The sequence below is a fragment of the Lynx rufus genome, unplaced genomic scaffold (assembly GCF_022079265.1).
Source record: "Lynx rufus isolate CCGP_SWC_20201006 ecotype Redwood Valley unplaced genomic scaffold, mLynRuf1.p SCAF_3, whole genome shotgun sequence".
Classification (NCBI taxonomy): domain Eukaryota; kingdom Metazoa; phylum Chordata; class Mammalia; order Carnivora; family Felidae; genus Lynx; species Lynx rufus.
Genome location: NW_025814845.1, coordinates 173,908,844 through 173,934,962, shown reverse-complemented (window position 1 = coordinate 173,934,962; position 26,119 = coordinate 173,908,844). Strand labels below are relative to the sequence as shown.

Sequence of the window (26,119 nt, the reverse complement as noted above, 5' to 3'; positions counted from 1 at the left end):
TTTCTTCCATCTTTAGTCTGATATGCTAGGGGAGGGCAGAGATTCACCCCCTTTTTAGGCTCGTTGAAGCCCAGAGGATAGAGGGATGGGAGATATTCGTAGTCTGTGGTAGCATTGATAGACGCCATTGGAAAAAATACCAAAGCTTTGTTTCTTTTTCTAGAAGTTTTGACATGCAGCATGAGGCATTGCCTACTGGCACCTGATCTGCTTTTGCTGTTCATTCATAAAATGAAGGCACTGAAGTACGATAGAAAGACAATTGGACTAGACAATAACTTTTGCCTTCTAGGAGGTGTATAATCACAAAATTGCTGATTTTTCCTTTTATTCATTTAAAAGTTTTTCTAAGTTTATTTATTTATTCTGAGAGGGACAGAGACAGCATGAGTGGGGAGAGGGAGAGAGAGAATCCCAAGCAGGCTTTGTGCTGCCTGTGCAGAGCCAGACGTGGGGCTCAAACTCATGAAACCACGAGATCATAACCTGAGCCGAAACCAAGAATCGGATGCTTAACTGACTGAGCCACCCAGGTGCCCCTCTTTTATTCATTTTATATAAATTCATCCTGTTTTAAGAGGTTCTTATGAAAGATTTGCATTGGATAAACTTATGGTTGCTTTCAGAATTATGTATTAGTTTCCCAACGTCTTTTTTACCCAGTCTACATTTTTATTTTTCACCCTTCCTCCCACACTTACTGGTCTTGTGGTAAAATTTATGCATTTTTCTGTCTTTTTTTTTTTTTTAAGTCTTTAATGTTTATTTTTGAGGGAGAGAGAGAACGACCAGTGGGGCAAGAAAGAGGGAGGTGGGGCGAGAGAGAGGGAGACAGAGGATCTGATGTGGGCTCCTCGCTGAGAGTGGAGAGCCCGACGTGGAGCTCAAACCCACGAACCGCGAGATCATGACCTGAGCCAAAGTTGGATGCTTAACCGACAGCCACCCAGGTGCCCCATGCATTTTTCTTTCTGTGTGGCATTGCTGAATTTCAACGCAGTGGATTGCAGAGCTTTCCATCCTGAAGTTAAATATTACTCCCACTTAGTTGCTATAAGTTTCTGTTAAATTGCTATTTACTGTTATTTTGATTCTTATTGTTATTTTAAAAGTTTTCGAAACTCTACATATGAAGTTATGAAACTTTTGTTGTATACTTTGGCTATTTTATCTTTGTAATTCATTTTTATTTAAGATAAGGAATTAAAAGGATTAACCACACAATTTTATTTTCAGTTATATTTGTGTTACTTGAATGTAGGCACAGGAAACTTCTTTCAACAGGCTAAAAAAATAAGGAAATATATTATTAAAATGTAACGTGAAGGCTAAGGCAGGGCTGATTAGTTAATCTGGCTTTGTCCATTGACTGTGACCCCACTCTCGTCTTTGCTTTTTTCTGTGTTTTGGATTTCTATTTAAGATGGCTTTCTTCTCCAGTGACTTCCATTGTAGTAGCAGAATGGCTGTAGATGGCCCAGACTTCACATTCTCAAATCTCTTCAAATCACTTTCTTACCAGTGCAAGACAGTGTTATCTTCAGGAACCTTCTTCTTGTGTCTCATTGGCCTAAATTAGGTTGTATATTTTATTCTTAAGCCAAATTTGGGGGAATGCCTTGAGTTTAACCCGAGTTTCTGAATCATCATTGTCCCAAAGGGCATGAGGTTACCTTTAGATCACTTGGGTTTCTCATGGGAGCTGGGAGTGAGGGCAGTTTTCCTGAAGCATACTGGCTTTGTGGGTAAATAGTGTTTTCTAAATTAAATTTATGGTACTGTAAAAAGGGTGCAGGATGGAATGGATGGTGGGCAGGCAACCATCAATGTGCACTTGATAATGAGTCCGATGAAATTTCATCTCAGGCCATGTGAAGTAACAGGAATAAATGTAAAAGGAAAAATAGGCAGCCTAAGCAAGTTTTAAATTGACTTACTTGAAAACTTTCTCTGCAGTTTCTCCCATTTTATAATGGTTGATTTCAGCTGACTGGCTGTAGCTACTTACAGAACAGAGGAAATTCATTAAAAATAATGAATTATTCAGTTGGATAGTGAAATTCAGTTATAAAGCACTTCATGAGCTATGGACTCAGTTCAGGTCAAGTCGTGTTCCTGGTTTATGGGCAGTGCGGCTTCTCACAATGACACAGCATAGAGTGAGGCTTTATCCTTTCCCCTGTTGCTAGCGTTTTAATGGCATTTTATTATATTTGATTGGTTTCATTTACACTTTATTTCAGTTGACTTTATTAATACAAATTTTTATTTATACCTTATTAATATGAATCATATAATATTTGATAGTTATGAAAATTTGGTAGGTATCTATAATAAAGGAATGAGTCTGTCAAAAAAACATTCTATTACTTTTTAAAATTTCAGTAACTTACTATAGCCAAACCAAATGCTAATAGGTGGTTTTATTTAGCTTTTCTAGTTTGCTTGCCTGGGTTATTTGGGAGGAAATGACGATTAGCAGAAGTCTAGCAATGGATTAATGAAAGTCTTGAAAGCCTCTTTAATTAGGGATTTAATGAGGGCTTTGTCATGGATTGTTTGGTTTCTCTTGTTTTCCTCTACCCCTTCCTATTCCTAGTAGTACATTGAAAAGTAGAAAGAATTCTCTAGAACAGTACAGAAGAATACCTTATAAATTATATCTTCTAAAATGAATTCTGTAAGTACCACATGCTAACCAATTGTACCACTGGAACTCCTAAAGTGAATTATAGATTGGGTATATGTGCATATGTGTGTGTGTATGTGTGTGTGCATGCACACATAAACTAGTTGCTAGTATATTACTAAGTATAGATACACTCAAAGGGTGAGGTTACAATTTTTAGAAAATATGTAACATAATAAATAAAAAGAAATCAAGCCCAGAGTCTTTTAATGTTTGTTTGTTTATTTTTGAGAGAGAGAGTGCACAGGTGCTTGTGCTTGCAAGTGCGAGCTGTGCGAGGGGCAGACAGAGAGGGAGAATCCCAAGCAGGCTCTGTCCTGTCAGTGTAGAGCCCCGGGGTGGGGATAGGGAGCTTGATCTCATGACCCGTGAGATTATGACGTAAACCAAAATCAAGAGTCAGATGCTTAACCGACTGAGCCACCCAGGCACCCCTAAATCTAGATTTTTTTTTAATTGAAGTACGGTTGACATATAATATTATTAGTTTCAGGTGTATGACATAGCGATTCAACATTTACCATTGACCCTTGAGCAATATGGTTTTGAATGGAGTGCATCCACTTGTGCATGAATACTTTTAATAAATATAGCACAATACCATAAGTGTATTTCCCTTATGATTTGTGTCTTTTTTCTTTCCTCTTTTTTTTTTTTTTTTTTTGAGAGAGACAGAGAGTGGACAAGAGCAAGTTGGGAGGGGTAGAGGGAGAGGGAGAGAGAGAATCTCAAGCAGGGAGCCCAAAGCAGGGCTTGATCTCATAACTGTGAGATCATGACCTGGACCGAAATCAAGAGTTGGATGCTCAACCAAATGTGCCACCTGGGGGCTCCACCTTACGATTTTCTTAATTTTTTTTCTAGCTTACTTTATACTTATGCAAAATATTTGTTAATTGTTTATAGTGTTGGTAAGGCTTCCTGTCAACAGTAGGCTATTAGTAGTTAAGTTTTGGGGGGAGTAAAAAATTATGTGGATTTTTGACTGTGTGGTGGGTTGGTGCCCATAACCCTCATATTGTTCAAGGGTCAGCTGTACACACATTACAAAATGTTCACCAGAGCAAGTGTAGTTACCATCTGTCACCATACAAAGTCATTCTAATATTATTAACTATATTCCTTATGTTGTACTTTTCATGCTCGTGACTTATTTATTTTATAATTGGAAGTTTGTACCTCTTAATCCCCTTTATCCATTTTGTCTGTTCCTCAGCACCCCTCCCCTCTGGCAACCACCACTTTGCTTTTTGTATTTATGAGTCTTGTTTCTGGTGTTTTGGTATGGGATTTGTCTTTCTTTGAATTATTTCACTTAGCAAAATACCCTCCAGGGCCATCCATGGTGTCTCAAATGGCAAGATTTCATTCCTTTTTATGGCTGAGTAGTATTCCATTGCACACCTTTTTCATTCTTTTTTCATTCATCCTTAGATGGACACTTAGGTTTCTTCCCTATCTTGGATATTGTATATAATACTGTGATAAAAATCGGGATGTATCCTTTTGAATTAGTGTTTTTATTTTCTTTGGATAAATACCCAGTCGTGATATTCCTGGATTGTAGGGTATTGCTATTTTTAATTTTTTGAGGTACCTCTATACTGTTTTCTATAGTGGCTAAATGTACAATTTACATTCCACCAACAGTGCACAAGGGTTCCCTTTTCTCCACATTCTTACCAACACTTGTTATTTCTTGTCTTTTTGATACTAGCCATTCTGACATATGTGAGGTGATATCTCATTGTGGTTTTGATTTGCATTTCCTTGATGATTAACGATGTTGAGCATCTTTCATGTGTCTGTTGGCCATCTGGATGTCGTCTTTGGAAAGATGTCTGTTTAGATCCTCTGCCCTTTTTTTTTTTAATCACATTTTTTTTTTTGGTGTTGAGTTGTATGATTTCTTTGTATATTTTGGATATAAACCTTTTATTGGATATATCATTTGCAAATATCTTGTTCTATTCAATAGATTGCTTTTTTGTTTTGTTGGTGGTTTCTTTTACTGTGCAAAAGCTTTTTAATTTGATGTAGTCCCAATTGTTTTTTGGTTTTGTTTTTTGCTTTTGTTGCCCTTGCTTGAGAAGTCAGATCCCCAAAATATTGCTAAGATTGATGTTCAAGAGTTAACCACCTGTTTTCTTTTAGGATTTTTATGCAAACCCAGAATGTTTAAAGTTCATTGCATTGTTGATTAAATTTGAAAGACATTTTGACTAGAAGCTGCCTCTCAGTAAAAAGAATATAACTATATAGATGAAACCCAGAGAGTCTAACCAAAATTAAGGCATTGATAACCAAATTGAATTGCTGAAGCATTTAAGCTGCTTTGGTTTTATAAGCTCTCTGTGTTAAATTATTTTGTAAATACTTATTAGTCCCATTTTATAACTTATAAGTCATTGAGACTTTTTTAATTCATTCTTATTTTGTATATACACAAAAAGGTGAGTATGTGACTATTACTGTTGTAATTTAGATTATATTTGGAAACCTCCTAAATATACTTTTACAGTATCAAAACTATACTTTGGGTCAGGTCTAATGGGTAAGAATGAAGTCTTTTTGGAAAATGAATCCATTTTCTCTCCTCTATTTGAATTTATCATTTAAAAGAACATTCTGTTGATGAAGCACTTCTCTGCCTAATTAATTTTTAATAACTTTATATACCTTGTCTAGTTGGCATGGATTTGGTATCTTCACTTGATTCCTGTCAGTACACTGAAGGGAATGAGGTATAGTAACAGTAGAAGATCTATCACAATTTCTCTTGTAACTGAACTCAAGGGATTTGCCTCTTGGGGTGCATTAAATTGAACACAACCCAAGGAAGTGTTGAAGGCAAAGAACTTTTTATTACCTGTTATAAGTAAGGAGTCGGGGAGCTAGCTCTCAAAAGCACTGTCTCCCTGTGGGGTTGTACAGGAAGCTTTTATTCTGTGTATTTGGGGGTAGAGGCAGGGAGCTTGCATATACTTTAAGGAACTTACACATACTCTGTTACTTAGGCACTTTAGTTCAGTTGTGCATACCTAGCATGTCAATGTGCTAGTGCATACATACATCGTCTGTTCAAAAAATGGCAGAAAACCCCTCCCATAGGAGGAAATCTTTGTATTACAGTGAGCTAACCCAGGACAACCCGGGGCTTCAGGACAACCCGGGGCTTCTGTGCAGGTCCTCAACTCATCCACAAGGGCTCAAACTGGTTCACATAAGAGGCTATCAGATGAAACACCCCACAAGGGACCACCAGGTGAAACAACCTGGCTGGGTGTCTCCTTGGCCACACTGCTGGTTCTGTAAAGCTGAATACATTCCTTCCCTGCTTTTGTTCCTTCCCTTTCTCCCTTCTGCTTGATTGCTATCAGAACTGTGATTTGAGTAACTTTCTGTTGCATCCTAGCTAACACTATCGATATACCAACTTATGTATAACTGTAGATTAAAAGACGTAACGTCCTGTTTATCACTGCTTATCTTTATATTGATGCCATGGTTGGTAAGGCAAGTAATATAATATATAATAATAATGTAATAAGGCAAGTAATATATTAGGAATTTAATCCCATGTTACAGATGAGGAAACGAAAACAGAAAGTAAAGTGACTTGTCCAAAGTCACATGGATACTAAGTGGCCAAGCGTCAAAGTGTAATTTTCCAAAATATTAAAGACCGATTCTCATACAAGTACAGAATCAACAGATGTCACATTCAGTTCACTAATGAGGGAACCAGCAGGAGATAAAATTTGTTCAAAGAGGAACAGAGATTATATAGTATATTAGGGTTCTCCAGAAAAACAGAATCAGTAGGATATATATAGATATATAGAAAAAGATTTTTTTAAGTTTATTTATTTATTTTGAAAGAAAGGGAGTATGCGCAGGAGCATGAGTGATGGGGAAGGGGCAGAGAGAGAGGAAGAGAGAATCTGTCAGTGTGGAGCCCAACACAAGGCTGGAACTCACAAACTGTGAGATCATGATGTGAGCCAAAATCAAGACTCGGACGCTTAACCGACTGAGCCAGCCAGGCACCTCTAGGAAGAGATTTATTATGAAGGATTGGTTCATGCAATTATGGAGGCCTAGAAATCCTGCAGTTTGCTGTCAGCAAGCTGGAGGTCTAGGAAAACCAGTGGTGTAGTTCCAGTCTAAATCTGAAGGCCTAAGAACCAGAGGAGCCGGTGGTCTAAGTGCCCCTCCTAGGGGGGGTCTGAGAACTGAGGAGTGTGGTGTGGGAGGGCAAGAGAAGAAGGACGTCTCAGCTCAAGTGGAGAGCAGATCTGCCCTCTCTCTGCCTTTTTGTTTTATGGAGGTTCTCAATGGATCGGATTATACCTACTCTTGTTGGTGAGGGCAGTCTTTACAAAGTTCTATTCAAATGCTAGTTTCCTCTGGAAACACCCTCCCAGACACACCTAGAATTGATGTTCAGCCAGCTCTGGGCCAGGTAACCCCTTAGCCTAGTTAAGTTGACCTGTAAAATTGACCATTACATGTAGACATTGGAGAAATAACTTTGGAATAAGATTGCTGGGTCAACTATAAAGCTATCCCTACAGACATTTTCTTTTCTACATGACGGAATTCAATTGCTTCTTAACCAGACAAAAACTTACAAGTTAACAAGTAACTTCACAGAGTCTCAGTTTTTAATCAGTAGTAAATAGCAAGTCATATAAAGGTATATTCTCTAATGAAAGTTATCTTTGGACGAGATTGTGTTCCTATATGACATTGAAAGGATGTACTGCCTTCTCTTTTTTTTTTTTTTTTTTTTTTAATTTTTTTTCAACGTTTATTTATTTTTGGGACAGAGAGAGACAGAGCATGAACGGGGGAGGGGCAGAGAGAGAGGGAGACGCAGAATCGGAAACAGGCTCCAGGCCCCGAGCCATCAGCCCAGAGCCTGACGCGGGGCTCGAACTCACGGACCGTGAGATCGTGACCTGGCTGAAGTCGGACGCTTAACCGACTGCGCCACCCAGGCGCCCCTACTGCCTTCTCTTTTAACTTAACTTTTGGATAATTTAACTTTTGGATAATTTTTCTTGACACAAAGCAACGTGGGAGCCTAGGTTTTCTGACTCCAAGCCCAGATTTCTTTCCATTCTAGTCTTCTGCCTCTTCATAATATAATTTTTTTTAAGTTTGTGTGTTTATTTCAAGAGAGAGAGCACACACAAACAGAGAAGGGCCAAGAGACAGAAGGAAAGAGAGAATCCCAGGCAGGCTCTGCATTGATGCGGGGCTTGAACTCACAAACGAACCGTGAGATCATGATCTGAACTGGAAATCAAGAATCAGATGCTTAACTGACTGAGCCATCCAGGTGCCCCTTAATAGTATAATGTTTAATATGAGAGTAGTCTGCTAACTTTTGCAAAATCAGTTAGTCTTTGTTATTAGTTTTCCTTTGTGATAGAAATTCCTTTGTTATATGGTGATGGTCATAGAGTTTTCTTCCTCAGAGAAATATTGTGAAACTTAATGGATATTTGTAAAATTTGCATAAATGCCCAAAGTGAAAAATTGAAATTACAGCTTATATACCATGGCTACTTAAAAAAATTTTTTTTTTTTTTTTTTAGTATTTATTTTTGAGAGAGAGAGACAGAGCACAAGCAAGGGAGGGACAGAGAGAGAGAGGCAGACACAGAATCTGATGCAGGCTCCAGGCTCTGAGCTGTCAGCACAGAGCCCGATACGGGGCTTGAACTCATGAGCCATGAGATCATGACCTGAGCTGAAGCTGGATGCTTCACCGACTGAACTACCCAGGCACCCCATACCATGACCACTCTTTTATGACATTTGGTTAGCAGATTTCAGAGTCATTGTAAACATTCTTGATTTTTGACTAAATCAAAATTTATAAAAACATTTTATCAGATTAGCCTTTACATATTTTGAACAAATAGAAGTGAACTATTTTAGATAGTAGGTAGAAATCTGTTCACGTTAAACAGTAAAATTGCCTATCAAACACTGAACTACTTACTAAAAATTTTTTCCTGGACATGGTTATCTGTAGGTATCATGTAACTTAACAGTGTTTTGTTGTTGTTTTTTTTTTTTTTAAACACTTTTCAGAAAGGTTGGGATTCAGTTTAGCCCTCAAGCAGTTAGGCAAGTCGGTTACCATGGTAACAGTAGGTATTAATTTCCTTAGCGTAGTTAAAGGTTTTAGGAACAAAGACATCTCTGAGCTGCTCCACTGAAACCCAGCTTTCTAAGAAACAGGAGTTTGTCCATTTTCTAGAAGATGATAGCATTCTAAGTGGGAAAGTGTTGTCCTCTTTTTTTTTAAGTCTATTTATTTATTTTGAGAGCAGGAGGCAGAGAGAAGAGAGAGAATCCTGAGCAGGCTCTGCACCATCAACTCAGAGCCCCATGCGAGTCTCCAACTCACAAACTGTGAGATCATGACCTGAGCCAATGTCAAGAGTTGGACACTTAACCGACTGAGGCTGACCCAGGCACCCAAAATGTTGTACTCTTAAGACGAATTTCTACTCTGACAGAGTGAAGTAGAATGTGACTTAAAAGCTCTATAGATGATTAAAAAGCTATCCCTTCTTAGTTAATATGATGCAGTTGGTCTTAATTTTCCTGTATTTGGTCTGATTTAAATCTTGAATCTTATAGGTGTATTTCTGTTGCTGTGAACTAAAAGGCACTTGAACCGCCCTCAGTAGACAGCTTGTCCTACTGTCTAATTGATGTCAAATAAAATCATTTAAGATGAATGTTTTCAAAACATCATTTATAATTTGGGGAGATAATCTCTTAACATTTAATTGGCTAATATTACTAACCCTCTATAGTAAACCCACTCATTCTGCTATCATTAATTTCATTTTGCAAGTGATATATCAAAAAGATTTTACTAAGAAGTTGTATTCTTATTAAGTATTTTATCAGTGTATTATGGTAATTAAAAAATAGCTGTAGTTGTTAATACCAGTAGCACTGGACATTTTCCAGTCATCCACCATTTTGTTTGTCTTCTGTCGTAGGAGTTGGCTAACTTCTGGAGCACATTTGATTTGCTGCTTGCTTTTGGTTTGAGCTAAATGGTTTTCACTGACTATGAGCTAAATGGTTTTCACATTTTTAAGTGACTGAACAAAAATCAAAAGAAGAATAACATTTTGGTAAATTTTATAAATCTAGATTTCATTGTCTTTAAAGTTTTATTAGGACATAGCTGTGTTTACTTAAGTATTACTTATGGCATTTGTGCCACAATGTCTGAACAGAATATTTACTATCTGACTCTGTAGAGAAAAAGTTGGCTCTTACTCTATAGTACAAAAAAAATTTAAAAATTTAAAAATTTAAAAAAACAAAAACTTTTCCCTCTTTTATTGGTTTAGTTTTCCCTCCTGATTGCTGAAAGTAATACATGTTCTTATCAAAAATTTGGAACGTTTAGAAAAGTATAAAGAAGAAAATTGAAAACTATCTTCAGTGGTGGGATAACAACTAATATTTTGGTATATATTGCTCCAGACCTTTAAAAATTTATAATATGTTGAGGCGCCTGGGTGGCGCAGTCGGTTAAGCGTCCGACTTCAGCCAGGTCACGATCTCGCGGTCCGTGAGTTCGAGCCCCGCGTCGGGCTCTGGGCTGGTGGCTCAGAGCCTGTAGCCTGTTTCTGATTCTGTGTCTCCCTCTCTCTCTGCCCCTCCCCCGTTCATGCTCTGTCTCTCTGTCCCAAAAATAAATAAACGTTGGAAAAAAAAATTAAAAAAAAAAATTTATAATATGTAAATATATGTATATGTATGAATGGTTGTATATATGTATATGTATATGTACATGTCTGTATAGAATATGTATATATACACATAGAAAAATACACATTTCTTGTGTAAATTTAGAGTCTGACTTGCTTTTTCACTTGATAAATTATAAGAATATGTTTAAAAAACTTTTTTTATATTTATTTATTTTTGGGAGAGTGCAGGCAAGGGAGGGGCAGAGAGAAGGGGACAGAGGATCTGAAGTGGGCTCTGCACTGGCAGGCTGAAAGCAGTGAGCCCGATGTGGGGCTTGAACTCATGAGTTCGAGCTCATGACCTGAGCCAAAGTTGGACGCTCAACCAACTGAGCCACCCAAGTGCCCCAAGAATATGTTTTTAATGGCTGCATAGTGCTCTGTTTTATGGATGTACCATAATTCATTATTTAACTATTTTTACCGTTGTTGGACATGTCTATTTTCAACTCTTTATCATTATATATATTGTATGTTATGTTATATAATATATACCTTAAATACTGTTGTATATAACAAGTATGACTATCCTTGTATATAAATCTTTCTGAGGAGTGCTGGTTTTTTTGGTAAGATTAATTCTTAAAAATGAAACTATGTGTAAAATGGTATGAGAACTAGACAGATATTTTAAGGGAAATGTTGGTAGTGTGGTAAAATACTTCCTTGGTCTGCCTTCATGAAGAAGATGGCTTATCTTCCATGTAGCTTCAGCTCTGGTTCAACATAGTAATTTTCACACCAGACCATCAAACCAGTCCTTTTAATAATTTGACTGATAAAACATATGGTTGATACTGATGGTAGGTGGATAGGAGGAACTGGGTCAGTGCCTCACTCTGGGCTCATAGTTTTTACTCACAGTTCTACAGCTTGGGAAAGTAAATTTCTTGTGAGTGTGCTGCTAGCATTATTATGGAAGCCATAGAGAAAAGTGGAGTGATGCTCTAGGTTGGTGTGAGTTGACACAGTAGACTCAGAAATGGAGGTACAAAGGAGATGTGCTCCATTCTTAGGATAATTCACTTGCTACTGCCCTGACGAAGTAGGTGGTCCAGCCAACCTCTCTGTGGTCTTTGCATCCTTCTTTAAAGGAAACTCCAGGGGGGCCTGGGTGACTCCGTTAGGCGTTTAGGCGTCTGACTTCGACTTCAGCTCAGGTCATGATCTCACGGTTCGTGGGTTTGAGCCCCACATCGGGCTCTGTGCTGACAGCTCAGAGCCTAGAGACTGCCTTGGATTCTGTGTCTCCCTCTCTCTCTCTCTCTCTCTCTCTCTCTCTCTGCCCCTCCCCCGCTGACACTCTGTCTCTCTTTCTGAAAAATAAATAAACATTAAAAAACAATTTATTAAGGAAACTCCATTTGTTAGCATATTCCTAGGTTTTGCTACCACTCTTTCTGTAGTGTACCTACAAAAATAAACCCAAGTATTTCACTCAAATAATGATTTGTAACTGGATATTGACTTAAAAAAATTTGTAGGGATACCCACACCAGCTGCTAGTACTGACCTGTCTATAGCAGAGGTTGTAAATTGGGAGGTCTGCAGGCCAAAATTTGGCCTGTAGAGTAGTCTTGGGTATTGCTATCAAATGGAGGATTGCACAGGAACGTGCATTATTCATGTTCTTTGGAAAAATTGGAAGGCCTGGCAACACTGTGTCCATGTTGACTATTGGCAAGAGTTAGCTGGAGCAGTTAGTTGCTTCTAATTTGTGCTGTAGCATAATGAATGGGCATGCAAGATTTTGATGGTTGCATACTTTTTATAGCGTTCAAACATATAAAAGCATTTTGTGAAACATTCAAAGATTCATAATAGGTGAAATTATATTTGAAGGTTATTCTAGATGGCAATCCTTTTGTAAACTACTTGAGTTAAGTAACATGCATGGCTATGCATAATAAACATGGTCAGACAGAGTTGTGTGCTGTGGCTGTGTTATGTAGTAACTTCCTCCTGACTTTTCCTTTTAAATAATTTCCATTCTAATTATTATTTTATTTTATTTTATTACTTATTTTTATTCCTTTTGGGAGAGAGTGCAAGCGGGATGGGCAGAGAGAGAGGGAGAGAGAAAATTTGACAGCGCAGAGCCTGATGGGGGGCTTGACCTCATGAACCATGAGATCATGACCTGACCCAAACTCAGACACTTAACTGACTGAGTCACCCAGGTGCCCCTCTAGTTATTATTTTAATTGTATATGTGTATGTTATTTAATAATTGGGAAAGCTATATGTGTTTGTGTACATGAAATTCTTTCATTTTTGTCTCAATTTTCATAATTATCTTACTGCTAACAGAAAAGATCATGATTGTTAGCTAATTTTTATTGGATTATATTTAGTATTTTCTAACAGAAAACAATGAATTTTGTTAATTTTCTTGCTTGTTATTTAATTTTTATTTATTTATGATGGCATTTTTGATGTGATAGTTTGTGAAACCCTGATTAGAATAGAGTTTCATAATATGTTTATTTAATTTAAACTATTGCTTATATCTAAAAATAATCAATAATTGAACATAATGCAATTCGATTGATTCAGTAAGGGAAAGATAGGCCTTTGAGAAACTCACTTAAAGTATTTTTTTAAAGTTTTTTTAATGTTTATTTATTAAAAAAATTTTTTTTAATGTTTATTTTTGAGAGAGAGATAGAACATAAGCAGGTAGGGGCAGAGAGAGAAGGAGACACAAGATCCGAAGCAGGCTCCAGGCTCTGAGCTGTCAGCACAGAGCCCGACAGGGCTCAAACCCACAAACTGTGAGATCATGACCTGAGCCGAAGTTAGATGCTTAACCTACTGAGCCACCCAGGCGCCCCAGTATTTATTTTAGAGCAAGAGAGAGACAGAGCACAAGCAGGGGAGGGGCAGAGAGAGAGGGAGACACAGAATCTGAAGCAGCCTCCAGGCTCTGAGCTGTCAGCACAGAGCCCAATGTGGGGCTTGAACTCAGGAAGTGTGAGATAATGACCTGAGTTGAAGTTGGATGCTTAACCGACTGGGCCACCCAGGTGCCCCTCACTTAAACATATTTTTGCTTACAGTGTATTTTACTTGTTTTAAAAATTTAAATTATTGGGCCACCTGGGTGGCTCAGTCAGTTGAACATCTGACTCTTGATTTCAGCTCAGGTCATGATCCCAGGGTTGTGGGATTGAGCCCAGTGTTGGGCTCCCCACTGAGTGTGGAGCCTGCTTAAAATTCTCTGTCTCTCTTCTTCTGCCCCTTTCCCTGTTCACGTGCTCTGTCTCTAAAAAAAAAAAAAAAAATTATTAAACTAAATGAAAATAAATATTGCAGTATGTTGTTTTTGTTTACTCTTTTTAACTAAAGAAGTACCTTGGGATAAGATTTGTTTAAAAACTTGAGAATTCAGATAAACTCAATAATTGACAAAAAACTTTTCCTAAGGAATTAAAGACAGTATTTTAAGTACTTTATTTTTGAGTGCTTTATATTGAAATAAATTTTATTTCTGTAGATATTTACTTTCCTACTGTAATGTCTAATTGATTAAAGCTGGAAAGTTATCTGATTCGTGAGTTAAATGTAATAGTAAATATTTCTTCAATAATTAGGCTATAAAGTAAAGAAATATCTCAGAATTATATGGTGTTTCCCCAATTCTTTACTTTTCAGACTAAATCAAAACAAATAGGGGTGTCAAACAAAATACTGTGGTATCTTTTCATAAATCTAAAAATAGCTTGAACCTTTGAAATCATCTTTGAGCACAAAATAAGAACCAAAATACTTTTTAGATTGTGATAATCAGATTGAGCTCAAGAGGCTGGTAAAGCCCAGCCAAATTTGTTTTTATTTCCTGCCTGTGTAGAACACTGTGTTTGGGATCAATAAGGCAAAGGAAATGTAAAAGTTGCCATTTAAAATTTTTTTTTTTCAACGTTTATTTATTTTTGGGACAGAGAGAGACAGAGCATGAACGGGGGAGGGGCAGAGAGAGAGGGAGACACAGAATCGGAAACAGGCTCCAGGCTCTGAGCCATCAGCCCAGAGCCCGACGCGGGGCTCGAACTCACGGACCGCGAGATCGTGACCTGGCTGAAGTCGGACGCTTAACCGACTGCGCCACCCAGGCGCCCCAAAAGTTGCCATTTTAAATTATTCTATTATAAGATATGTTTAAGGGACGCCTGGATGGCTCAGTCACTAAAGCATTCAACTTCGGCTCAGGTCATAATCTCTCACAGTTCATGAGTTTGAGCCCCACATCAGGCTCTCTGCTGTCAGCACAGAGCCTACGTTGGATCCTCTTTTGCTCCCCTATGTGCACATTCTCTGAAAAGTAAAATAAACATTTACCAAAAAAAAGGAAGATATGTTTAAGATTTGTCAGACATAGAAGACAGTACTCATTCAAAAGATTATTTAATGAAAAACTTGTTAATTGCAGATGTGAATCCATAAATGTTGGTAATGGGCCTTGCTTAGAAAGCTGTATAGAATCCTTGAAGAAAAATGCCTGAAAGGACATTATTTGCTGGGCAAAGAAGTTTCAAAACTAAAATATTCAAGGGAATATTTGGAAACATACAAGATATTATGGAAACAGTGGCAGTTTGGGACTGGTAATAACAGTAAGGTTTAGGCTTTACCTTAAGTTCAATACTCTTCTAAGTATTAAGTAGTCTTATTCACAGAGAAGCTCCTGTATATTAAAATTGGCCTGTAGTTCTGAGTTCCACATTGAATGAAGTCATAAAAATGATGAACCTAATGAAATCTAAGCTGCTATAGTACCTTCTCTTCAGCCTTAGGTGAAGAAATGTTAGCTATTTCGATTATGAAGTATCTGTCCAAAGGAAGATTTATAAGCTCAAAGAAAATTTCAGATTATGAAATGGTGAATGGTTCTTACTTTGCAGATTTGTGGAAGTATAGTTATGTCTTCAATGAATGGTGTCCTTAACTGACCAAATTTTGAGCACCTGAATTAACTTAAAAGTACAACGATCACGTGGAAAATATATTAACATGTACTGACAAAGTTTATGGCTTCAGAGTAAAAAATCAGCTTTGAGAGAGTGAAGTTAAAATAGTTTTAGAAGTGACATTTAATTGGTATCATCTGAATCCTAAAGATGAATTAATAATACGTATAGAGCAAACTCTGCGTATACCTGTGACAGAGCTTTAACACAAGTCTACTGAAATACTTGATATAAAAAGATCATTTGTATTCCAGACTTATTTATATTATCAGAAGGAGTTAACATATTTCTCAGTAATATGTTTTTCTTGTTTAAAAAGTTTAATTTTACAATGAAGATATAAAATTTTTACAAAATTTCACAGGTACACTCCCAGATCCCCTTCCCAGTGTGCTATAAAAATATTTTCATTTTCTGAATGTGCTGTGAAGTTGAAAATGTTGTGGACTCCTGGGGTAGACCTACATTTCTAAATGAAGTGAGCATCAAGAATCATCATGTATTTGAGCAGAGTTGACAGCCATCAAATCCCTTAGCTGAGTTTTAACCCTTGATAAAAAATAATTTCTAAACAAAAAAAAGAACTAAAAGTCTTTATAAGTATTATTGCTAGATTTAACAGGAAGTTGCAGGGTGCCTGGGTGGCTCAGTCAGTTAAGCATCTGACTTTGGCTCAGGTCATGATCTTGCGGTTTGTGGGTACGAGCCCGGTGTTGGGCTCTATGCTGACAGTGCAGAGTCTGGAGCCTTCTCCCGATTCTGTGTTTCCCTCTCTCTGCCCCTCCCCCGCTCACACTCTGTCTGTGTGTCTCAGAAATGAATAAACGTTAAAACAAAAACAAAAAACAGACTCAACAGGAAGTTACATTAATGAAGGAACCGAAGATGGTTGAAAAGGAAAGTTGCAGGGTAAGAAAGGAATTGAAACATAATTCCTTAAATAAAATACTCGGTGGAATTACTGTGGTAGAACAAACGTGGCTGAAAACAAAATAGTATTTGTTGAGTGAACTGAACAACTGGTTGGAGGATGCCTACTTGATTTTCCTGTCTTAGAGGCCTTCAGAGGAGTTGTAAGATCAGTGTGCTGGTGGGCTAGGTCTTGAGATTACAACTTGGGAGACCTATGCATAGAGGAATTGCCTCTTAAGGCTTCAGTGGAAGACTTACAGTCTTTGTCCCATTCACAACTTCCTGAGGGACCCTAAGAGCAGATGACTGCTGATGGTAAATAGAGTTTTACAAGCAAAGAAAAATAATAGTCCGACTAAGGAAGCCCCCATCAGTGGACAGAAGGCCAAAGAACACCGAAATGGGACATTCCTATTGGAACAGATATTTGAACTAAATTACAACTTTTACAAAAGAAAGAAATAATAAGCACATTTAGGGAGACTCAACTAGAGCACAAAGAAACTTTCTGAAACTAACGATCAAGTTCTTAACATTGTAAAAATCCGATAGACAAAGTGAAAGAGGACTATCACCATTGAGAGTGAAATTAGCATCTTGGAAGTCATGTGTAAGAAGTATCTTAAAATTAAAGAGTTGGTAGTCAGGAGGGAGAAAATAGAGTCTAGGAGATGAAATCCAGGTAAGAAATTCACCAGCATGTGAATAAATGCTGTAGCAGGAAAAAAAGGAATAGATAATGGCAATCAATAACTAGGAATAGGATTATATTGGTTTACTGAAGGTGCCATAGTTAAGTATTACAGACTATGATTTAATTTATAGTAAATTTATGTGATTTAGTTTATAATGAATAGAAAGAAATTTGTCCTCGTAGTTTTGGTGACTAGAGGTCTGAAATCAAGTTGTTGGCGGAGCTGTTTCCTTCTCAGGGCTGTGGAGGAAGGATCTGTTTCAGATCTGTTCATCACTAGATGATGTCTCTAGATGACTCTTTCTCCCTGTGTTTCTTCACATCATCTTCCCTCTATGCGTGCCTGTCTCTGTCCACATTTCCCCTTTTTGTAAGAACACCACTTAGTTTGGATTATAGATCACTGTAATAACCTTGTTAAAATTTGATTTACTGATGTAAAGACTCTGTTTCCAAATAAAGAGCCACATGCTGAAGTACTTACTGGAAGTTAGGACTCCAACATATCTTTTTTGGGGGGAGGGATACAATTCAACTTACAATGAGGGGGAATTTTTCTGATTTGAAGAAAAAGATGTGAAAAAGGAGTCCTGATCCCAGGGAGAATAAAGTTTACACTTGGGCCTCTTAAAATATAAACATCCATGAAAGTCTTTCAAGCTCCCAGATGGAAAATAGAGATTACTTATAAGAGAAAAGCCATCATGGAACCACTGGATTTCTTATTTGCAGCATCAAAAGGTAGAAGACAATAAGAGAATATTTATAGACTACTGAGGGATGGTTGTACTCAGCCAACACATCATTCTCCTATCTGTTTGAAAAAATACATTTTCACATATGCAGGGGATCAGAGTTTATTACCTACATATTCTACCTGAAGAAAATAATTTGAAGAGTTCTCTGTATTATGTTGAATGAAATAAGTCAGAAAGATATCATGATTTCATTCATATGTGGAATTTAAGATAGAAAACAGATGAACATAGGAGAAAGGAAGGAAAAATAAGATACAAACAGGGAGACAAAAATGATAAGACTCTTAACTGAGAACAAACTGAGAGTTGATGGGGGTGGAAAGTTGAGAGGGGATGGGGAATATTAAAATGGTTGATAAAATTTGTAACACAAATGTTTAGAAAATAGTAAGGATTCTTTTTTTTTTTTTCAACGTTTTTTATTTATTTTTGGGACAGAGAGACAGAGCATGAACGGGGGAGGGGCAGAGAGAGAGGGAGACACAGAATCGGAAACAGGCTCCAGGCTCTGAGCCATCAGCCCAGAGCCTGGTGCGGGGCTCGAACTCACGGACCGCGAGATCGTGACCTGGCTGAAGTCGGACGCTTAACCGACTGCGCCACCCAGGCGCCCCGTAAGGATTCTTGAAATAGAAGAGCAATACTAAGTAAACTAACAGGCTGTAACTAAAACCATATCATGTCAAAAAACAGTATGTAGAAGGGTGGGGAAGTAAAAACACTCTGACTTTTGCCTTGCTAGGGAGAAGGACTGTGCAAATGTAGTGTCTTGGTGGGGAAGGGATATTGTCATGTTAATTTGCTGAGATAGTAGGATGGAAAAAAAAATGAAATTTTGTCATTGGTTATGGGAAAAAAGTATGAATGGTAATTTTGGCCAATTAGAAAAAATGAAATAAGAGTAAAAAACTGAAGAAAGTCCAAAGCAAACCAAATCAAAGTACATTACAGATCTTCCTTGAGTGAGGACTTCCCTGACAGACCAAAAGTCTGTCTTTTTCTCTTTCTCTTTCTCTTTCTCTTTCTCTTTCTTTCTTTCTTTCTTTCTTTCTTTCTTTCTTTCTTTAAGTTTTGAGAAAGAGATAGAGAGCAAGTGCAGAAGGGACGGAGGGAGAGGGAGACAGAATCCCAAGCAGGCTCTGTGCTTTTAGCACAGAGCCTAATGTGGGACTCAAACTCATGAACTGTGAGATCGTGACCTGAGCAGAAACCAAGAGTCAGACACTTAATCAACTGAGCCACCCAGGTGCCCAGACCAAAGTGTTTCTTATATCTAACCTCCTGAACATCATAGCTTAGCCTAGCTTAACATAAATGTGCTCAGAACACTTACATTAGCCTACAGTTGGGCAAAAATTATCTAACAGAAAGGCTGTTTTATAATAAAGTGTTGAATATCTCATGTAATTTATTGAATGTTGTACTGAAAGTGAAAACCAGAATGGTTGCGTGGTTACAGAATGGTTGTCAGCGTGTTGGTTGTTTATCCTTGTGATGGTGTTGGCTAACCGGGAGCTGTGGCTCCCCGCTGCTGCCCAGCATCACCCCAAAGGATCATACCACATATCACTAGCACGAGAAAAGATCCAACTTCAAATCTGAAGTGTGGTTTCTATTGAATATGTATTGCTTTTGCACTGTTGTCAAGTTGAAAAATCCTAAGTCAAACCATTGTTCATCAGGGACCATCTGTATTTATTTCAAAGAGGAATTTAAAGTCCTTTAATGGTACAATATGAAGTGTTATGAAATGAGAAAAGACTTCATTTTAGAGAAAGACCGGTCAAAGTGGTTCGTACTCAACAACATAACATCTAAATATGTAAGTTAAAAATTCTATTAATTGATGACTTGGATCCCTCATGAGAATAGTCTTTATGTGATCAGCGATTAAAATTCTCATGTATCTTGGGGCACCATGGTGGCTCAGTCAGTTAAGTGTCTGACTTTTTTTTTTTTTCTAATGTTTATTCTTTGAGAGAGAGAGAGAGAGAGAGTGTGAGTGAGGGAGGGGCAGAGAGAGAGGGAGACACAGAATCTGAAGCAGACTCCAGGCTCTGAGCTGTCAGCACAGAGCCCGATGGAGGGCTCAAACTTGTGAACTGTGAGATCATGTCCTGAGCCAAAGTCGGTTATTCAACCAACTGAGCCACTCAGGCGCCCCACGTATCTGACTCTTCATTTCAGCTCAGGTCATGATCTCACAGTTCCTAAGATTGAGCCCCGTATTGGACTCTGTGGTGACAGCATGGAGCCTGCTTGGGATTCTCTCTCTCCCACTCTCCCTCTGCCCCTCCCCTGCTCTCTCGCTCTCAAAATAAATCATTAAACTTAAAAAAAAAAATCCTTATGTATCTTGAAGAATTTCCCTGTTGCAAATTATTCTACAACCTTAATTTTCTGTATGCTTTTTATCTGCTGAGAGCTGAGTAAATTTGAGAAAGATACTAGGTTTGTAAACAAGTTTACTTTCAAATTCTTTGCCTGGAAGCATCTAGACAGAATTTTGTGTGCAAAAGAGAGTATTTTACATCTGAAAACTAAGCATTTCAAGTTAAAACAATTTTAGTGTTATAGGTGGCAGTAGGGAAGAGTTACTGGAGTTTTATTTCCATTTTGGTAGTATGAATGAATGAATTACAAAATTACAAGATTTTGTAGTTGGTTTTATAGAGTTGTGTGTTATTTGTAGGAACCTCAATTTTCTGGCAGTTTTGCAAATTATCTACTCTGTGTATAGCAAAAACTTGTTTTTCAGCTTTATAAAAATAATATTTTAAGATTAAGAACAGACCATATATAAAAGTAGACTTTGGGACTAACTTTTAACTCTCTTGTTAAGAGTTTTGAGTTTGTGACACATATACACATATTAATAACTACTAATGTTTGTAAAATGTTTTACAGTGACTAATACATATATTTTATATGTTTTATCTTAGTGCATATAATACAAGTGGTAACACCCATACTTGAGTTGTCCATTCTGATCCAGTGATTCATAGATCTTACCCAATGTCAAAATTTTGCTAATGATTCAAAGAATACAGGCAAGCACGAAGTGCAGATGGCATATTCTTTTTTTGGAGGAGCCCGAGACTGTCAGACACAGATTCCAAAAATGTCCTTTTCTTTTGCAATAGGACATGTTATAGTTTTGGATTAACAGAACAGTTTTGAGCATTGTGTGCAAAAAAACCCCCCTTTTTTTGCACAAAAGAAATTGTTTTGGTTTTGGAACTCCTCTGTTTTATATTCTCTTTATTACACAGCTTAGTTGACTACTTCCCATTTTATAGCCATAAATTAATAAATCCATAATGTCAGGCATATTTATGATAAGCAGTCAAGATAGTTGAGCTATATCTTGCGAACAGCACTTTCTAGATAGGTATTCTTTGGTATTTTTCTGCTAGTAAATGCCATTGATAGGTTTATAGGGCTACCCTCTGGTTTTAGGTCATTAGTGTTTTATTTATTGGGATCCATTGTCTTTCATTTACCCTTCCCCAGTTGGGAGAGTGTATTACTAGCTTCCTGTTAACCCTTTCCTTCCTAATGCATAAGAGTGGTGGAGTTGGTTCTATATAGAAAATTTTGCTAGAGTAATCTCTAAACATTTTCCTTTATAAATTATCAGTATTCTCAGTTTTGGGGGTTCATGCTTGAGAAAATGAGCAATTAAAATGGATACCTGATAATGCTGTTTAATTTCTTCAGGGTTTATATTGCTAAGTATTAAGAGAGATAACAGGCTATCCCTAAATCATAAATAGTTGCTTTGATTATTTCATATTAACATCATGTTTCTTCATAAGAATCTTTAGGTATATATTCAAAACTGCTGTCCCTTTACTGGAAATTTGAGTTAATAGAAACTAAGGTTGGAGTTGGAAAGATTTTATTAAGAACTTAAAGCTACTTCAGTTTAGTATGTTAAGTCACCTGAGGGTATGGATCCATTTGCCATTAACAAGAAGAGTATATCATGGTTCTATTCATTGTGTTTTCCGTAACTATTCTTGAAGTGTGGTTTACATTGGGAAGAGCCCTCAAAGCTAGTAATAGATTTTTAAAAATATCCCTTGTAAAACTCTTATTCTTAGGGAAATTTGTTCAGTTATTAGGCCAAGAGCTTAATTAAAACAAAAAACAAAAAACAAAAAAATCCCCTTACTATCGAAAAGCTGTTCTCAGTCTAAAAATTCATTTTTCAAGTAGACTTGTGAATAAGTCCAACAGTTTGCTGAGTTTACTTAGATCTTAGGAGAGGTGATAAGAAAATTAAACATGTCAAAAATTTGTAAGAATTTATACACCCAGTGATTGTCTTTGGTAGTGAGATAAAGATTATCTTTGATCCTTTGAAAGGATCAAAGTCATAGAATAATAGGATTTTAAAATTGCTAGGACCTTTGAGCTCAATTAAACTGGCTCACTCATTTTAGAAAGAAGAAATAGTAAATGTATAGTTATTAGATCTAGCATATTATATCTGTTTCCTTTTGTTTTTCAATTCCATCTCTTAAAACCTATATGTGGGCCAAATGCCATAACTTTAAATATGCATCTTTGTTTCTTCATTCATATCCACAGGCCTCTCTCTGAGTTTTCTTTCAAAGATTGCACTGTATTTATTCACAGAGTAATTGTGCTTTGGATTTTGCTACTTGACCTTATTAAAGATGAATGAAAAAAAATTGGAAACAACTCCACAGCAGCGGAAACTTCCAGAATGGATGTCTATGCAGAATGAGAGATGTCATGTAGAAGAAAGAAAGGTATGCAGTTCACTAGTTCTTCTTTTGTTTTTTTTTGTTTTTTTTTTTTTAGTTTATTTTTGAGAGAGAGAACGAGAGAGAGAGAAAGTGCGTGAGCAAGTGGGGGAGGGGTAGAGAGAGAGAGAGAATCCCAAGCAGGCTCCTAGAGAACTCACGAATGGTGAGATCATGACCTGAGCTGAAATCAAGAGTCAAGCACTTAACCTACAGAGCCACCCAGGTGCCCCACTAATTCTTATTTCAGATGGGAAATTTAGTGAAATTTCACTGTAAATTGAGTCAGTCTTCACGTGTAAGTTTCAGGTCATTATTTTAGTTACAATTGCTGTTGTGTGATTTAACCACAACTAGTTATTGAATGGTGGAATGGGATTAAATTTTAATTGGGCTTACAAAATGGGAATTCTTGCTGTGTACTTTACCTTTTTATCACATTTGTATGGTTGACCTTACTAGTATGTTCTAATTTAGATAATTTAGACAGTATTTACTATGGGAATTTTTGTGGGTATTAAGTTTAAGTTTTCATAGATTCAAGATCCACCAGCCAGTCTTTAGCATTTTAAGTCAACATTATTACATCTAGAATACAAATATAATTATAGAAAAACATTAATAAGTGCTCTTATGAAAATACGTAGGATTATAAGTTTACAAATAAGCTCTTTAGAAAAATAATTTTATTATGGATGGCTTCATTTTTGCTACATTGTCCTTCTGACTTCATTAAGTCTCTAGAACATTAGTGATAAAACTTAGAACTATAATTTGAATGCTACACTGAACTTCATGATTTCCATAAACATTTCTTATTTAATGTGAACTTTATTTGTGCCTTTTGGAATTTTATTTAATTCAAGGCATCTGTTCAGAGGAGTATTTTTGAAGATGTTCTCCCCTTCTTAGAGTTCACTGGATCCATTGTTTATAGTTATGAAGCTAGTGATTGTTCTTTTCTGTCAGAAGATATTAGGTAAGAGATTTGAATTTCCTAGTTTCATTTGAAGATAACTGTTATGACAGTATTTGTCAGTATACTGAATTTTACAGTTAAGATATGTTCTATAGACAATTATTTCTACATGTGGAATATCACTTGACGAGTTCTAATTTTACATTAAAAAACCCTTAAAATCATTGGATTAAATGTGTAATGTGTACCTGTTTGTTCATTCATAAGCCTGTCTATTACTTTCGCTAAATTTTTGTTGCTTTTGCTACTTCAGATATATAGAACTATTTTTTTCAAAGTTTGTTTTATTTATTTTGAGAGAGAGCATGTGTATGTGAGTGGGGACAAGGGAGAGAGATGGAGAGAGAGCAGGCTCTATGCTATCAGCACAGAGCCCAACATGGGGCTCGATCCCATGACTGGGAGGTTATAACCTGAGCTGAAACCAAGAGTCAGATGCTCAATCAACTGAGCCACCCAGGTGCCCCCAGATATGTAGAACTATTGAAGACATTGTTAATTAATGTAAGACAAAAAAATACAAGAATTATTCAACCTCCAAATGCTCCATTATATTTCATTAAAAATACCAACCTAGTAATATAGAATAGTGGTTGTGATCACCTCTCTTGCATTTAGTGAGCAAAAATTATAGTGAATGATTCTTAAAAAGAACATTAGAAATGACTGTTAGTATTTTTTTTAAGTTTATTTATTTTGATAGAGAGAAAGAGAGCACGTGGGGTAGGGACAGAGAGAGGGAGAGAGCCTTTCAAGCAGGCTCTGCACTAACACAGTGCAGAGCTCGATGTAGGGCTTGAACTCACAAATCATGAGATCATGACCTGAGCCTAAATCAAGTTGGATGCTTAATGATTGAGCCCCCCAGGTGCCCTAACTGTTAGTATTTTTTTTTTTTTTCAGTTTATTTACTTAGACAGAGAGAGCGAGTGGGGAGGGACAGAGAGAGAGGGAGAGCAAGAATCCCAAGCAGGCTTTATCAGTGCGGAGTCCAGTGTGGGCCTTGAACTCACAAACGGTGAGATAATGGATGACCTGAGCCAAAACCAAGAGTCGGACACTTAGCTGACTGAGCACCCAGGTGACCCCGGACTGTTAGTATTTTTAAAAATTGACTTGTTAAATTAGTACTCTGCATTAATACAATGTAAGGCACTTGAAGCATTTTATAAGGGGAAGTAGTAGAGAATTCATTCAGATCTTCTTTGAAGTTGTTACACTTTTTTTTTTTTTTAACTGTTATACATTGCAGTGGTTAAAAGAAGCAGAGTTAAGTTTAGCTATTTATTATTATCTCCTGGTGGTAGATGAATTCTAGAAATAGTATTCAGGTGTCCTCACTCCTACTGCATACAGTTAATTGGCCACTTTTGGGTCTCATTATATAGAACAAAATTTGTCTCACAGAGAAAGTAAAATTTGTCATTTACGATTGTATATTAACTCCACCATGTTAACAGTGCTATAGCATGTCGTATCTGAAGGCAGTAAGCATAAGTGATTTGAGGAATGTAGTTCTGAGAAATTCTGTGTGTGTTATGAAAGACAGGCAAGTTTGTTTTTAGCCTCTACTGGCCACCTTAAAGATTTTTGCTATCACAGGTTTTCAACCATTAGATTATGATGTGCCAGGGGCACCTAGGTGGCTCAGTCAGTTGAGTGTCCGGCTTTGGCTCAGGTCATGATCTCACTGTCTGTGAGTTCGAGCCCCGCGTCAGGCTCTGTGCTGACAGCTTGGGGCGTGGAGCCTGCTTTGGATTCTGTGTCTCCTTCTCTCTCTGCTCCTCCCCAGCTCATGCCTTGTCTCTCTCTTTCCCTCAAAAATAAATAAACATTAAAAAAATTAGATTATGATATGCCTTTCTGTAGTGCAGTTTGTCTTAATCCTGCTTGGGGTTTCATTGAGCATTTTTGGGTGTGTGGCTTTATAGTTTCATCAAATTTAAAACATTACTTTAGATTTTTGTTGTTGTTGTTCCCATCCTGTACTCTCTTCTCCTTCTGGCAGCCTCTATACACATAGGTTGGATTGCTTAATCCTGTGTCACTGGTCATGTAGCTCTCTTCCCTTTCAGTCTTTTATTGTTTCCTTAATTCTTTTTATCTCTGTGCTTCAGTTTGAATAGTTCCTTCTGCTATGTCTGCAATTTCGCTTTTTTTCCTTTTGTAGTGTCTATCATCCCATCCTGTAAATTTTTCATTTTATTGTATTTTTCATCTCTAGAAGTTAGTTTTGTTTCTTTTTAAAAATATCTTCCATTTTGGCTCTCATCATATTCATGTTTTCTTTTAAATATTTGAACATATTCATATTTATAATGCTTGTTTTAGTGTGCTTACGTGTTAATTCAGTTATTTCAGTTATTTTATTTTTTTATGAAATGATTTTTATCCTGGTTAGGGGTCACATCTTCCTGTTTTATCCTAATGGCTGGCAATTTTGATTGGACATTGTGATTTTACCTTGTTGAATGTTGGATTTGCTTTTTTTCAAAGAAAGGAGCTTTGCTCTGTTAAACAGTTAAGTTACCTGAAGACCAGCTTTT

General features: G+C 37.0%; 1 protein-coding gene across 2 annotated transcripts in view; it reads left to right on the top strand.

Annotated features, from left to right (window-relative positions):
* Positions 1–26,119, top strand: part of WRN (WRN RecQ like helicase) — a 152,762-nt gene that overhangs the window by 16,430 nt on the left and 110,213 nt on the right. For both annotated transcript variants that reach the window (XM_047091340.1, XM_047091339.1), the window contains exons 2-3: positions 22,416–22,600; positions 23,461–23,573. In XM_047091340.1, the coding sequence (XP_046947296.1) occupies positions 22,505–22,600; positions 23,461–23,573 (209 nt within the window). In that variant the 5' untranslated portion in view covers positions 22,416–22,504. The remainder of the gene's footprint in view (positions 1–22,415; positions 22,601–23,460; positions 23,574–26,119) is intronic.